The 14,903-nt window shown below is 36.2% G+C and overlaps 1 protein-coding gene and 1 long non-coding RNA gene across 3 annotated transcripts in view; one reads left to right on the top strand and one right to left on the bottom strand.

Annotated features, from left to right (window-relative positions):
* The window catches only part of KCNH7 (potassium voltage-gated channel subfamily H member 7), a 480,585-nt gene that overhangs the window by 11,987 nt on the left and 453,695 nt on the right, over window positions 1-14,903 (bottom strand). For both annotated transcript variants that reach the window (XM_077883017.1, XM_077883018.1), the window contains exons 13-14: window positions 9,193-9,456; window positions 3,419-3,587 (exon numbers count right to left, since the gene is read on the bottom strand). In XM_077883017.1, coding sequence (XP_077739143.1) covers window positions 3,419-3,587; window positions 9,193-9,456 — 433 coding nt within the window. The remainder of the gene's footprint in view (window positions 1-3,418; window positions 3,588-9,192; window positions 9,457-14,903) is intronic.
* On the top strand, window positions 6,826-9,509 carry LOC144304486 (uncharacterized). Its single transcript, XR_013371387.1, has 3 exons — window positions 6,826-6,882; window positions 6,965-7,017; window positions 9,237-9,509. It is a non-coding gene; the product is annotated as an uncharacterized LOC144304486 (long non-coding RNA).

The raw sequence follows: 14,903 nt of genomic DNA, 5'->3' as shown, positions 1-14,903 counted from the left end.
GCACCGTGTACTTAATATGAATATTTGAATGAGACAAATGGGGCTGTGATTCACAGTTCTACATTTGAACAAAATGCTGAAACTAAATAGGGCAAGCCTGACTCTGGAAAATGTCCCGCGATTCTCATTCTGCAAAGTCCAAGTCCGAATTGAGTTGTTCTTTTCAAACCTGTTCTCTATACTTTTGCCGTTTAGAGTAAAGTGGAGGAAAGATGTTGTTGGAGATGTTAGTCCAGTAGACACATAATATTTTGGATTTTAAATCCAAAAGAGGCTAAGCTGAGTTAGGAAATATAATGTTAGTGATAACATTATAATGTTAGTGTAATTGGAGATTAACAGAAGTAAATCAAAGTGAGAAGTATGTCAAGGGACATACAGATCTGGGATTATGTCAAAAGAGATGTCAAGAAGAGATTTAATTGTACTTGAGATGTAAAGTTTCCTATGATAATAACTAATTAATCAAATAACAATAATAATTATTATTAGTGGGCAATTCCAAATCATCCAGTCCTACATGCGTGTGCCCTTAAGGGTTTACACTTATAATCCGAGGACATATTGAAAACATATGTTTTCAGTAATCTGACTTATTCTAGCAACAATGATTGGTATCCCTGACAAGGCAACAAAGGGATCCTAAAATTTTAATTTTAGTCCTAAGGAATGGACTAAAGGTAGTGTACATACAGTAGGGAGAACACCAATAATAGAAGTAAAGTTCATTGTTCATCAGATTTCATGTAGCTGCTAGTACAACACTTTCCATTTTGAGCATATATAGTTTCCATATATCATATCTTAGTCCTTAAACACCACTGCAGGTGTGTAAGCATCCAAGATAGAAACTGAGGCTAGAGAAGCTTGAGTGACTTGACCCAGTCATCCTGTACATAGTTAAGTAGCAGAGTTATGACTTTAATCTAGGCTAACTGCAAGTTTTTGCTGAAGAAATCACTGCTGTCCCTGTCGTTCACCCATTCACTCACTCACGTTTTTATCTCCTCAACAAACTGAACACATATTCTATGTCCTAATAGTAAAGAAATGGGCAATTATTTTTTCTAAATGAGAGGAATCAAAGAATTCAAGTTCACTCAGCCATTAGAAACGACAAATACCCACCATTTGCTTCGACATAGATGGAACTGGAGGGTATTATGCTGAGTGAAATAAATCAATCGGAAAAGGACAAACATTATATGGTCTCATTCATTTGGGGAATATAAAAAATAGTGAAAGGGAATAAAGGGGAAAGGAGAAAAAATGAGTGGGAAATATCAGAAAGGGAAACAGAACATGAAAGACTCCTAACTCTGGGAAACGAACTAGGGGTGGTGGAAGGGGAGGTGGGCAGGGGGTAGGGGTGACTGGGTGATGGGCACTGAGGTGGGCACTTGACGGGATGAGCACTGGGTGTTATTCTATATGTTGGCAAATTGAACACCAATAAAAATAAATTTATAAAAAAAAAGAATTCAAGTTCAGAGATCATACATATCAATTCTTATGTGTGTACAGTATATAGTTTTATACATGTTGTGGCTAAAGGATCAATGCCACTTGGCAGAAATAGCAGGGAGAGTAAAAAAGCAAATGCATTAATTAAACAACTAAATAGGTTTCAGACCAATAATAAGTATTACAATGGCAAGTTCTTATACTTGAAGTTTTAATGTTCTCAGATATGTTTCAATTTGACAAGACTTGCATTGAGCACTTGGGAATGGAATATGGATCTTAGCACCAGAAGATTTTAAATTCTATTAAAATCCATGAAAAGATAAAATACAAAATAAATCTTTAGTTTGTGCGATATTTCCATGCTTTGAAATTAACAAATTGATTTTAGTTCACAAATTTGTAGATCTTCGAATTCCATTGATCTGTTTTAATCCCTCATTCTTTTTTCGTGGCAATATATATGTGTGTGCACACACACTCTGATGTGCTTACTATATCGTGTGACATTGTTCGTTTCTGGCAGAAACGTTTAAAAAAACACTAAAAACAATAAACAGCGTGGATGAAACACATAAGAAACAAGAAGCAAATGGTAAATCACTTATGTGGTATAGGCAAAACTCCTGGGATGTGTTACGTATAGATAATGAGCGAGCAAGTAACTTGCTAGACAAGGACAGAATTCATAAGATGTATTAAATACAGACAACATCCTAGTAACCTGTAAGACATGCCAAGGACAGAACAGAGATGTGACCTAACAAGCCACAGTGTGGCTTATACAGATAGAGATGGAAAAAACAAGTTATTCTTATGACAACTCTGGACAGAAAACTGTCACCCCCAAATGTGGCCATCCAGTGCTGACACACAGCAGAGGCTCATTCTGACCCCACATGTACTCTACCTACAAAAACCTACAAATAAAACATATTGCTGTTCAGCAGAGACAATGACAGCCACAACCGTGGCCAGGGGTACCCCACCTTATGTGTCTGTGAAAGAGCAAGTGTGTGCCACCGGGATAGACAGATTTTTTTTTTTTCCTATGGACCTTCCGTGCAAACCTCAACTCTGGTCCTAGTAACCACACATCACGGCAGGATGATGCAGCATATGTGAACATTGTGTAAATCAGCATTCATGTTTTACATTGATTTAGCAAATTGTGTGATTTGAGCATTTTAGGTGAATCTGTGAAGTTTTCTGTCTGTGACCACTGCCTTGCCTGGTGGTGTACTCGGAGGCTTTCTTTGAATCAAGGTCAATTCCCATATGAAGCACAACTAACACAGCTGTGTCACACTCATTCGTGTATTTTTCCCCCTGAGTCTTATCGACCAGTTTAGGAAATTTTAAGAAATCTACACAGATTTGGGTTAAGGAATTCCATCCTTCCCAAAACAAAAATTTATTCCTCATCTCCAAAGGGTATAGATCAAACACAGAAGGAAAATGGAGAAGATCTGGGCTTCAACTCTGTGGTATTTTTAATGCAATCACATTTATGAGAAGTTGACCGAATAACTAAATGTTTAAATAATTTTGTCTATACTTAAAAAAAAAATGCCATGACACATAACTAAGTTACCAGAAACAACCAAAACGTGTAAAAGCAAGATTAAAAGAGAGTGTTAGTAAACAAGTTAAATATGAATTATTTTGAGGAAAAAGGAGTTTTCTTCAGCAGCTGCTGTGGGTGATATACTAATTTTATGACAAGTAAAGAAAAAAGAGGATTTATGTTGCCAGAAGCATGAAGTGTTCTAAATAGATGCTCCTTGCAACACAGATTAATAATTCTGTCAACTTCCAGTCTTATTTTAAATAAGTAAGCATATATGAAAAATATGAGATTATGGTAGTAGCAAGCTGCTAGTTGCAAGGAGAAACCCTAGACCCAACTACTGCCTTGGCTGACGCTCTCCCTTGGCCTTGCCATTGCTTATACCTGTTAAGTTGTTCTTGAAGCAAATCTAATCTTTGCTCCACTTCCCCATAAGTGAGGTCACTTTCGGTTTCAGAGATCCCCCAGGCAGCTCGCTGAAGTCCTGAGGGACTAGACTCCTCAGCCCCAGTCTGTGCATTTTCTCGTTCCCAGCTTCCTGTGTCAGCAATATCTGTGGGAAATAGCAAGATGGGCGTCAACTTCTTTGGGTGCCCCTTTGCATCAATAAACAGAGACATCTGCAAGATAAGCAGGGAAGGATCTCAGAGTAAAACCCCAGAGACAGAGAACCCGAGTGATTCAAGGACCTGTCCTGGGACCACACCTAATTGGTAGCTGACCCCTACTCTTCCTCACCCTGCCTGCCACCTCCTCGGTCCATTTCTGCATGAATAAAAACATAGAGATGGTCATAGTTTTTTTTTTTTTATTTTTTAAAGATTTTATTTATTCATGGGAGACAGAGAGACACAGAGAGAGGCAGAGACACAGGCAGAGGGAGAAGCAGGCTCCATGCAGGGGGCCCCATGTGGGACTTGATCCTGAGACTCCAGGATCACACCCTGGCTGAAGGCATGCGCTCAACTGCTAGGACACCCAGGGATCATAAGTTTTGAATACGATTTTGTCTCTCATTAGAGAGCAATGGTTTTGTGTTTTTGTATTCGGGAAGAAACAGCATGTTTTGCTCCTATAGGCATACCTCCTTTTATTGCTCTTTGCTTTGTTGCACCCCAAGGATACCAGGTTTTACTCGACCAGTGCTCTACCCTCTGAGCTATGGAGGCTTTTCCTGATAACAGTTTTTACAAATCAAAGGTTTGTGGCAATCCTGTGATGAGCAAGGATCTATGGGGCATCATTTTTTTCCATCAGCATTTGCTCACTTCATGTCTCTGTGTTACATTTTGGTAATTCTTGCAATATTTCAAACTTCTTCATTATTATTATATTTGTTATGGTGATCTATCATTAGTGATTACAACTCCCTGAGAGCTCAGATAATGGTCAGTATTTTTTAGCAATACAGTACTTTTAAATTAAGGTATTGTACATTGTTTTGAAAGACATAATGCTATTGCACATTAAATAGACTACCTACCATAAGATGTGAACAAAGAAACAAAACATTTATATGACTCATTTTATTGTGATAACTTTTTTGCTGTTGTCTAGAACTGAACCTGCAATATCTCTGAGGCATGGCTGTACTGCTTTGCCTTGGATTTAAGATTTTTGGGCTATTCTCCCAGGATAATTAGCATACTTAGTGATTCAGAGTGGGCTGAAGGAGAGAGCCATGGAAAAGTTCTAATCTTCAAGAGATTCCCTTAGGCCAACCCAACCCAATTCAGAGCAGAGCCATCAAAGATGGCAAGGGTGTTAAAGGTCCTGAAGTCCCATGACATATTTTATGTTTTTATATTTCCTTGTAGTTCCTTCTGCAACGTCCTTTAATATATTCATATTAATTTCCAATATGTTTTCTTGTGGCTCTTTTATTTAGAATATTTTTATTTTTTTAAAGATTTTATTTATTTATTCATGGGAGACACAGAGAGCGAGGCAGAGACACAGGCAGAGGGAGAAGCAGGCTCCATGCAGGGAGCCCAATGTGGGACTCGATCCCAGGTCTCCAGGATCACGCCCTGGGCTGAAGGCAGATGCTCAACCGCTGCGCCACCCAGGCATCTCCTGATCATTTTTCATACAGAGATTTACCTGCTGATGAATCTTCTTTTAATTTACGGCTTCTCTTACAATCTGTATTTGCAAGTTACAAATATTTGAGGGAAAATATAATATCTTACTTTTCCTCTCATTTTTTATCATGTACTTTGACGGCTTTTGCTCTTCTTTCTTAACCTCTATATTCTACATATCCACATAAGAGCTTACAATGATTAAAGGTTTGGAAAATAGAACCCTAGAAAAAATACTAGTAGAGTTGAGAGTTTATTTCAGAGATAAAGAAGTGACATCTTCTCACTGGGAGGGCTGGTAGGAGGAAAAGAGTATCTAAAACTGGTCTTCATTTTCACATGGAAGTAGATTTGAATTACAGAAAGTGATTTTGGTTTGATAGAAAACCTTTTTTTTCTTTTCTTTTTTTTTTTTTTGTACACTAGCTATGATTAAACACTGACAAAAGTTATGTAAAGTTAAGGAATTTATATCCTCAGCTATTTAAAAAATTGGGTAGCAAGTAACTGATTTGGGAAGATTAGGTATGATTCTAGAAATAGGGAACAAGATTTGCAGGGCTTCTTGCAGTCCCTTCCTTTCCTGCAGCTTGTTCAAAAGTACAGTCAGCTCAAAAACATCCTCTTTCTTCAAGGAGCAGAGAAAGTCTCTGTATTTTTTCTTCTACCATTATCTCTTTATCATTGAATACACAGAAATTTCTCTAATGAGGTGCCTACAATTGCTGCGTCAATTTAGTGAAGCTGTACCAAAGGAATTAGCATCTCCAAAGAGCATTAGAAAAATAGGAGGTCAGGTCCTGGTTCTGTTGAAAGGGCTAACAGATCTCAGAGGACTTGTTATGAACTCCGGAATGGTTCTTTGTGATTAAGGCTTCCTTAGCCTACGAGATCCTGGTGTTTTGTTTGGTCTTTTAAGGAACCAAGTATAATTTCTTTTGATATCTTACCAAACCAAACAAAAATGAATAGAAAAGTACTATCGTTGAAGGTTTCACCAGATTTTCACTGAAACGTATGATTTACTATTCACAGACTTGTAACTCTATTTAAAACTGAAAAACATTAATATAATGTCTTGGTACTCTAGGTTTTCAATTTTGGAGCAGCAATGGCAAACATTTAGAACACACATATATCGGTTTGGTGATGCCCATGCTTGCCCCTGAATAGCCACCTATAGAGAAGATACCTAATTGTCTTCTCTAAAAATTCCTATAGCCGGTTACTGTAGGAATTTTTAGAGAAGACAATTCTTAAGAATTGGTAAGATAGAAGTTACATATTATGCTCAGAAGTTTTGTGCCAAGAAAGCTTACAGAATTTCTGCCCATGCTTAACAGCTCTCTCATTTGAAAATCATATATAAAAAATTGATTTTAAAATAACAATGCTGAACCACATGCAATAAATTATGTAGTATTATATTTTTTCTTCACTCCCTAAGAAAAAAAAACTGATTATCTTCTCAACAGAAATGAATAAAATGTAAACTATTAGACAGAGGCTTCCTTGATTATAATTTACTTTTTTATTAAAATCTGGAGATGCATAACTGGCTTGCGTAAATAGCAATATAGAAAAAAAAAGTTCAAAGGGGAAATCCTGGTTAGTGGTCTTAATCAAAATGAACATCCTTGTAGATACTTTCTAAATATAGCTCAGAAAGAATCTGCACTTGGTTGCCTTGGAAAAGGTTGCTATAGTTGCAAGACACATTTCTAGAAATGGATGAACAGAAAGTAAACTTTCACTTTGCTCTGGGTACACAATTTTTCTAGAGTTAACTTTTGACCTCAATCTAAGTAGGCTCAGAATCCACTTAATTTGCTTTTTTTCTCTTTAGCTTTGACAAAAAAAGTGCTCTTCTGTTGGATTCAACATGACAAGTGCAGGAACGTGAGTAAATGAAATTTCTTACTGATAAAACTAAAATTTGTGGGGAATTAGTAGTTTACACTGCAGCATTTAGAGCTATACCCTTCACAGCATTCAAATTCTTGAACATTCCATAATACTTCACCTTAAAAAATCATTAAGGCATAAATTTTGCAGTGAAAAAAGTTTTAGAATTGTCCATTAGTTGGTCAGATTAATTAACCATGTATCATACTGGTCAATGCTCTATGACATCAATTATTTTATTCAATTGACATGAGTGTTCAGCTCTGTATTTTCATTTAAGGCATAGATTTATTATTTGAATAGGGACCGAATTGCACTTTTTTGAAAATTAAAAACCTGTAGATATTAAAATTATTTGTTAGAATACTTTTTAAAATCATGTACATAGAATAGCTAATTAAATGTAATTGGAAGAAACGGCCAACAAAAATACAAGATGAAGGGCATGAGAACTCACTATCAGCAAGAGTCATTATAAAGTCAAATGAAGTCCCAAAAATATGTCTTTAATGACTTGTTACTTAAGACTCTAAAACTCAAGAAGACAACAAAAAGTACTTTTTAAAAAATCAGGTCTACGTTAGGCTGAATTTGGAGAAGTAGAGATGGTCCAGGGAGCTCTTCAGAACTTCTGACTTCCATGATACAACCTTTTCCTATTTTTAGTACTTCCCAGAATCTGATTTCATAAATAACTAAAATGGGACATTTGGTAATCACATCTAATATTCCATTCTTCCATTGTGATAAATGAGGTACTATTTTCATTCACTTCATCAAGATTTTAAATTGTCCGGAGAACATTTGCATATATTCTTAGCTTACTTCAACATGGGGTCATAGCAAAAGCTGATTTGATATGATAGGAAAAGTAACTGGAAAAATGTAAAGGCTAACCATCCTAGAGTCAATAAAACTACTGTTGTCAGATACAGTCGCTTCTAATAATGGTGATGATGACAGGTAATATTTATTTACTCTGTGCCATAATTTTGCTATCTTGCCAGGCCAAGACCATTTTTCCTTTATTTCTGTTATATTCTTTTGATTTTTTTTTTTTTGGCTATGCACTCTTTATCTCTACATTTTTATATATCCATTTTATACATATAGTCAATGATTAAAAGTTTAGAAAATAAAATCCTAGAAAAATATGAAACAGAGTTAGGGATTTTATTTCAGAGAAAGTAATTTATGCATGTTATCTCATTCAATAATTGCAATCAACTAGGTAGTTAGAAAATATTACTTTATTTGAAAGATGAGCAAACAGAATCTTAGTGGGGTCTGTCAAGTGTCTTATTCAAAGACATAAAGGGAATAAATGAGCAAAGCAAATAAATAAAGAGAGCTGAGTTTGGAACCCAAGCAGTCTGACCCACACCTGTTCTTACACCCCACTTACCAGGTAGATTCAGCTAGATCTGTAGCTCTAGTATTTGTGCTGCCAAAGTGAGCACTAGATCTAAAGCTCTAATTCCCATTATGCTAAGTTAATCGTTCTTCCATGTGATAGTTCTTAACTTTTCTTAAGTTTCCCATTCTTTAGCACCAAATTTGCATACATTAATCAAACATTATTATCCATCTCATGCCTCTTTTCTACAATAAAACCCATATGTTTGGGTATTCCTTCATAGAGATGTTAAACAACTGTGTTTAAATAAGTTGGATAAAGAGCATAATTTATTTAGGGACCTTTCTCCCCATTTGTTCATATTTTTTAGTAAAGTGACATTCTCCTTGGTGTTTATTGTAGTGTTACCTCATTGGCTTTTCATGCTATAAAATGACTGGGTTGGGGGTTAGGAATGGGTACAGAGGGTACAAAGAAGAATCAACTGGTTAGTTCTTATAAAATACTCATTAATTCCTGCTCCCTGTTGGAATCACTACAAGAGATCTTCCCACAGTGTTCTATGTGGCATTATGTTAAATCTCACTGCCACAAAAACGTCTCATGCTATCAATGTTTAGGAATAATTAACACTGTTCCAGATTTGCACAAATGCTTTGTAGATGATTTGAGACGGGAGCTCTGCAAATATTTCATGAAGTTGTAAAAAGATTAAATTAACATGTGTCAGTACAGTTCTTCATTTGTGAAAAATCACCATTTTACAATTAGCACCAAAGGGAGACAATCTGATTCCTGAGAAACTTGATTACCTTTGCAAGACTGACTTCTTTTATCTATGTGAATTCTTCCTGAGGTGGGCCCTCCTTCCACAAAATTGAGTCCAGCTGCTTTCCCCATTCCTGGAGGAGAATCTACTATTCCTGAGAAGAGAGGCTTTTGTTCATCATCAATGGAGGAGATGAAAGATGAAGATCTGCTTTTTTTCTCTTCAAAGTGTTTCTTGGAACTCTGATAATGTCTTATGGTATCTATAGAGTCTTCAGGACCATTCGTACTGTTCCCTTTGCCAAAATCTGTCAAAAAATTATTTTATAGAAGATAAGAAAATGTGAGACTCTATGCATATTACACTACCTAACTATATATAAATTACATTTTTAATAGTTATGTTCTTTAAATAACTGTAACATAGAGTTTTCTTTAGCGGAACCTGGGTGGCTCAGCTGGTTGAGAGCCCAACTCTGTTTGGCTCAGGTCATGATCTCAGAGTCATGGAATCGAGCCTCATGTCAGGGTTTCTCCCCCTCTCTCTCTGCCCCTCTCCCGGCTCACTCACTCAGTCTCTCTCTCTCTGTCTCAAACAAATAAATAAAATATTAAAAAAAAAATCTCTTTAAAACCACCAAGAAAGTTGTTCATTCTTTTTCCCATTGAGAATGTAGCTACTTAATGAGAATTTTTTTTCTTAATTCAAAGGACATTAGATTGTCTTAATGAAATACATTATTTGTTTCAGAACTAAAAGACTATCTGCAATAGTAATAATGTTTACATCTCAGAAAAACCCCTGTAACTTATAACTGTATTTATACATGCTCAACAGTCATTTGTATTCTTAAAATCTGGTCCACTATCTCTTTAAGGAAATGAAAAAGAGAGGGAAAATGTGTCCCAATTCTAAAATATCACGACTATGCAGCTTGTTTGTTTTTAGCCTTCATGTTCTCTCGTGTGGCAGGCGTTCATGCATGGCAAAGGTCAAAACGAGAAACCTCCTTGTAGTAAAGGCTGACGGGATGAATTTCAACCTTAGTTCAATATATGTAATGGCCCTGACATTCCAGGCAGTTTGGTAGAGTAGCATATTGCAAAGAATATAAAGCTTAAATACAGTAATTAAGGTGGGTTTATCTAATTACATTAAAGCCAGTAGTGCATACTGGCTTTTTTATACTGAAATGTCAGGATAATTTTAGCCCTGAAGGTTGTGTTAGAACATATTTCAGCAGGAAGAACTCAAAAAGACAAATCCCAGAACTTATTTTCATTAGTATCCTGGGGAGACAGTATAATTCTCCATCTGGTTACTGCTAATAACTAACCAACACAACTCCAGAAGGTGTAGTAGTTTCTAGAGAAATGGTTAAGATTGTGTCCCCATCTACTCTATTCCCGGTTGTACCTAGTCTGTTATTTATAGAAGGCCAAATGAACTGATTTAAGTCCACTCTAGAGAAACTTCCAACTATTTCTCAAAATACTTATGTAAAAAATATATATATCAGAGTTTACGATATGAGAAGCCAGAAAGCAGCCCAAAGTAAAAATGAATAGACTTTAAAAATCATCTTTATGGGGGAACCTAGGGGGCTCAGTGAGTTAGATGTACGACTCTTGATTTGGGTTTAAGTCATGGTCCCAGGGCTGGGTTAAGCCTGCATGGGGCTCTGAGCTCAGTGGAGAGTCTGCTTCAGATTCTCTCCCTCTCCCTCTGCCCCTCCTCCTGCTTGTGCCTGTGTACCTCTGCATGCGCGCTACCCCAAATAAATCTTTTTTTAAAAAATCAAGTTTATGTGAAATTGTTATTAAGGAGTTAGCTTATGTCCTGTCAATTAAAATTAAATGTAGCAAAAACCCATTCTTTAATTTATTTTCTTTAGGATTTCACACTTACTCAGTGATAGTGATTCTATCATTGCTGAGATTACAGACCTTTCCTGTTTCTTTTTTTCTTTTTTCTTTCTTTCTTTCTTTCTTTCTTTCTTTCTTTCTTTCTTTCTTTCTTTCTTTCTTTCTTCTTTCTTTCTTTCTCTTTCTTTCCTTCCTTCCTTCCTTCCTTCCTTCCTTCCTTCCTTCCTTCCTCCCTCCCTCCTCATCCTCTTTTCCTTTCCTTTCCTTTCCTTTCCTTTCCTTTCCTTTCCTTTCCTTTCCTTTCCTTTCCTTTCCTTTCCTTTCCTTTCTTTCCTTCCTTTCCTTCCTTTCCTTTCCTTTTTCCTTTCCTTTCCTTTTTCCTTTCCTTTCCTTTCCCTTTTTCCTTTCCTTTCCTTTCCTTTCCTTTCCTTTCCTTTCCTTTCCTTTCCTTTCCTTTCCTTTCCTTTCCTTTCCTTTCAACAGAGAGAGTTCCTTTCAACAGAGAGAGTGTCTGATGTAGGGCTGGATCTCACAACCCTGTGGGATCATGACCTGAGCGGAAACCAAGAGGCAGCTGGATGCTTAACTGACTGAGCCACCCAGGCACCATTTCCAGTTTCAAGCACTGTGGACCCCATTGGTTGCTCAGCGTCACTTCCGTTTCCCCACTCAATCGCTAATCTAATTGGCTGTAAACAGATCAGCATTTCTTTTTCTCTCCTGTGTTCCTGACACAGCCCTCCTTAAACTTCTGGAGCTCTTTATTATCATCTCATGCTCTGTCTGTTTTCTTTGGTTTTAACTCCTCTCCAAATTTGATCCACATTCCCCATTTTATGATCACACTTCATTCCTCAAAAAATAATCGTTTCCAACTTTATGCTAGTAAATGTTAAAAAAAAAAAAAAAGCTTCCCTTTTCTAAATTATCCTCACACCTGCTAACTGAATTGCAGGTTTGCTGCTCCTGAGTACACCTGTGTGCAGTTTGGGCACCAGTGGGATTTGAGTCACCCCAGGCATCGACTCTTCCTGAGAATACCTTTCTTTTTAATCACTTGCATGGAGTCTTTTCCATAATTCAGTTTCAGATGTAAACTGAATTAACCGTTACTTCTTATGCCTCCAATCTAAGTATGAAGAATGCTAACATGGATCTTTGTAAGGAAAGGATCCATCACAAATTATGCAACCATTTTGTCTTTTTGGCTTGAAAGGTTTTAGGAGTTCTCTGTAGTTTTTTCAATCCTCACATATAGTAAAATGTTCTGTCCTATGAACTACCTGGGCCTTGGTCTTTATTTACTAAACATGACTTGATTTTGGATGCAGAGGGACAAATTCATCAGTTAAGAGATATTTTTAGGTTGAATTATAACTTGCTGATTTCAACTCAGAACAAGTGTTCATGAAATGTGGTGAATGAGGGATTATTATTTTGTTCTATTGTAACAAATTACTTTATATACATGGTCTCTTAAATCCTATAATAAAAATTCCAGGTAAAAGCAGAATCACAAGAGAAAAAGAAAGAGTGTAACATCCTTGGACTTTCCTAGTATGTAAGGAGAATTACTCCACATTTATTTCTGTGTTCATTGCCACTGGATGATGAGCCAGCTGCTTCCTGGAACACAGGCCACATGGACAGTTTCTTTAATACAGCTTCACTGCAGCCACATTTTTCTATTCCTTATTAGATAAATCAAAAGTTCATATTCTATCACAGAAAATGAAAGTTGAAATGACAATCTCTTTGTGGATTAGAAATGGAAATGCTCAGGGTTAGGCTGGAAGGTGGCTGAGGGAATACACGAAATTAGGATAAAATGCATTATAATTAGCCTCCAGGTACCCCTAGATTTTGATGGCCTGTTTCATTTCTGCCTTCTTCTAATTAAACTGAATTATTTGATAGATATTAAATAGTATTAGGTACAGTTTTTTCTTGATACTATTTTTTTCTTAACACTAATCTTATTCCATGTAGAAATAGTGTTCTGAGGGCAGTAAGGCTAGGGAGTCTTACATTTTCCCCTTTGCTGGAAGTGAGATTGTATAATCACTCCTGCTGCCATCATTTCACACAGAAAAAATTTCACCTATTTAATTAAACCTCAAATTTTCTTTCTGATTTAGATGATTAAAAACCTTTTTTTTTAAATCCCTTATTTCTGGAGGCTGACAGTTCACCTCCTCCCCTTTTCTCACAAGACACAATACTAAAACATACCTTGTGGGTGCTTTTCTGGGTTCAGAATGAATTCAAGAGCACAGAGCAAGAGTATCCTGATGGAGTAGTTGACCCATCCACCTTAGGAGCCTTTATCTCATATTGATTACCATTTCTATTCAGCAGACCCAAGAGATAGACCCAACTTTTGGTCAAAGAGAGGCACTTAACATGCCCTGCCCTTTCAGCAGTTGGATTTTGGATTTTCCACTGGTAACAGTTTAAATAAGCTGAGCATTTTCTGGCCAGATGCATTTTTAAAAAGTTATTTCAGTAAAAATTGAGGTCTAAAATAAATTTCTTCAATTGATTTCAAATACCTTAGTCCCTTTCTGGCTTCAATGAATGTTAAAAGATGATTAGTGTCATTTTTCTACACAGATGCAAGATCAAAACATTTAAACTATCTTAAAAATTAAAATAAAGAAATAACATTTATATATCACTAAAGTGGATATCAACTGCTAAGTATCATCTGTTTCTGGAGAAGATATTCCTCGGAGATGCCAAAGTATAACACCAACACATTTAAGGCTTAATATAATAGAATTAAACCACCTTTACTCTATAAAAATAAGTTTCACAATGTGAATATTTACTCCTTACTTCAATGACTTCCATACTACTTACTACTTTGATATAGTATTTTCTGTCCATAGAAAGTGTTGTGCAGATCATTCCAAATATTTGGTCACAAAACCCCTATTGATTAAAAAATACATGTGTGTGCATGTGTGCATATCTCATGTGCTATTATATGTGCTATTATGCTGATATATTATGTATATTATAAATCAAACATAACATAAAATCTTAATTATTATTCCTATTACTCAATGATGGTATGATTACTGGCATACTTTGAAGTAAGCACAATCCAACTTTGAAGACTACTTAGAGACAATGTTTTTAGCATGTTCCAAATGAAAATACCTCATTTTCTTCTGTTCTGTCCAACCATTTTAACAAGTCCTTAACAAAGGCCACTAAATAGGTCACTGAAGCATCATTTTTGTTCTTCACTTTCTGTAACAATGACTTTACTTCCATCTCAGCAACTGTAGGTCCTCTTTCTACAATGACCTTAGTTAAGTCGGGGAGTTCTAGGGGCATCTCCAGTCCAAAATTTTAAGAAGGAAAGAGAACTATTTGAGGATTAAAAAAAAGGAAACAAACAACAAGATCTTCTCAAACTCAAACCTAAACTAACAACTTTCTCTTGTTGAGAAGTAGGTTTATTTCAGCAGAAGAAACAAGTTCATGAGGACAAGCCACATTCATCAACAAATTAATTTTAAGATAAGTGATCCAAAATGTTAAGCTTCTATTTTGTTCACATCAGCTTGTGAGAGAGTCCATATACATTTTCTTTTTAAATATATCTTTTTGAATGTAAGCTCCTTAACAATGTGTAGCTCGCATGATTGGAAGGGGTGGAGGATGGTAAGGATCAAAGAGTTCTGATGCCTTGAGTAGATAGTGAGTGGCAGTGTAGGACTCAGCCTTTGTCTGTCTCCAATGCCCGGTCATGTGTTCTCTCTGGTTCTTAATGCTTCTGCTGAGTGATTCATAGTTATCAGCACTCCTAGATGTCTGCCTTCAAGGAAGTGTTTCACATGAGCCATTAACTAACTAAAATAATCAATGCATTGCATGG

Source organism: Canis aureus, chromosome 34 (genome assembly GCF_053574225.1).
Source record: "Canis aureus isolate CA01 chromosome 34, VMU_Caureus_v.1.0, whole genome shotgun sequence".
Lineage (NCBI taxonomy): Eukaryota > Metazoa > Chordata > Mammalia > Carnivora > Canidae > Canis > Canis aureus.
Note: the sequence above shows the minus strand (reverse complement) of the source record. Positions and strands in the feature narration are given on the sequence as shown.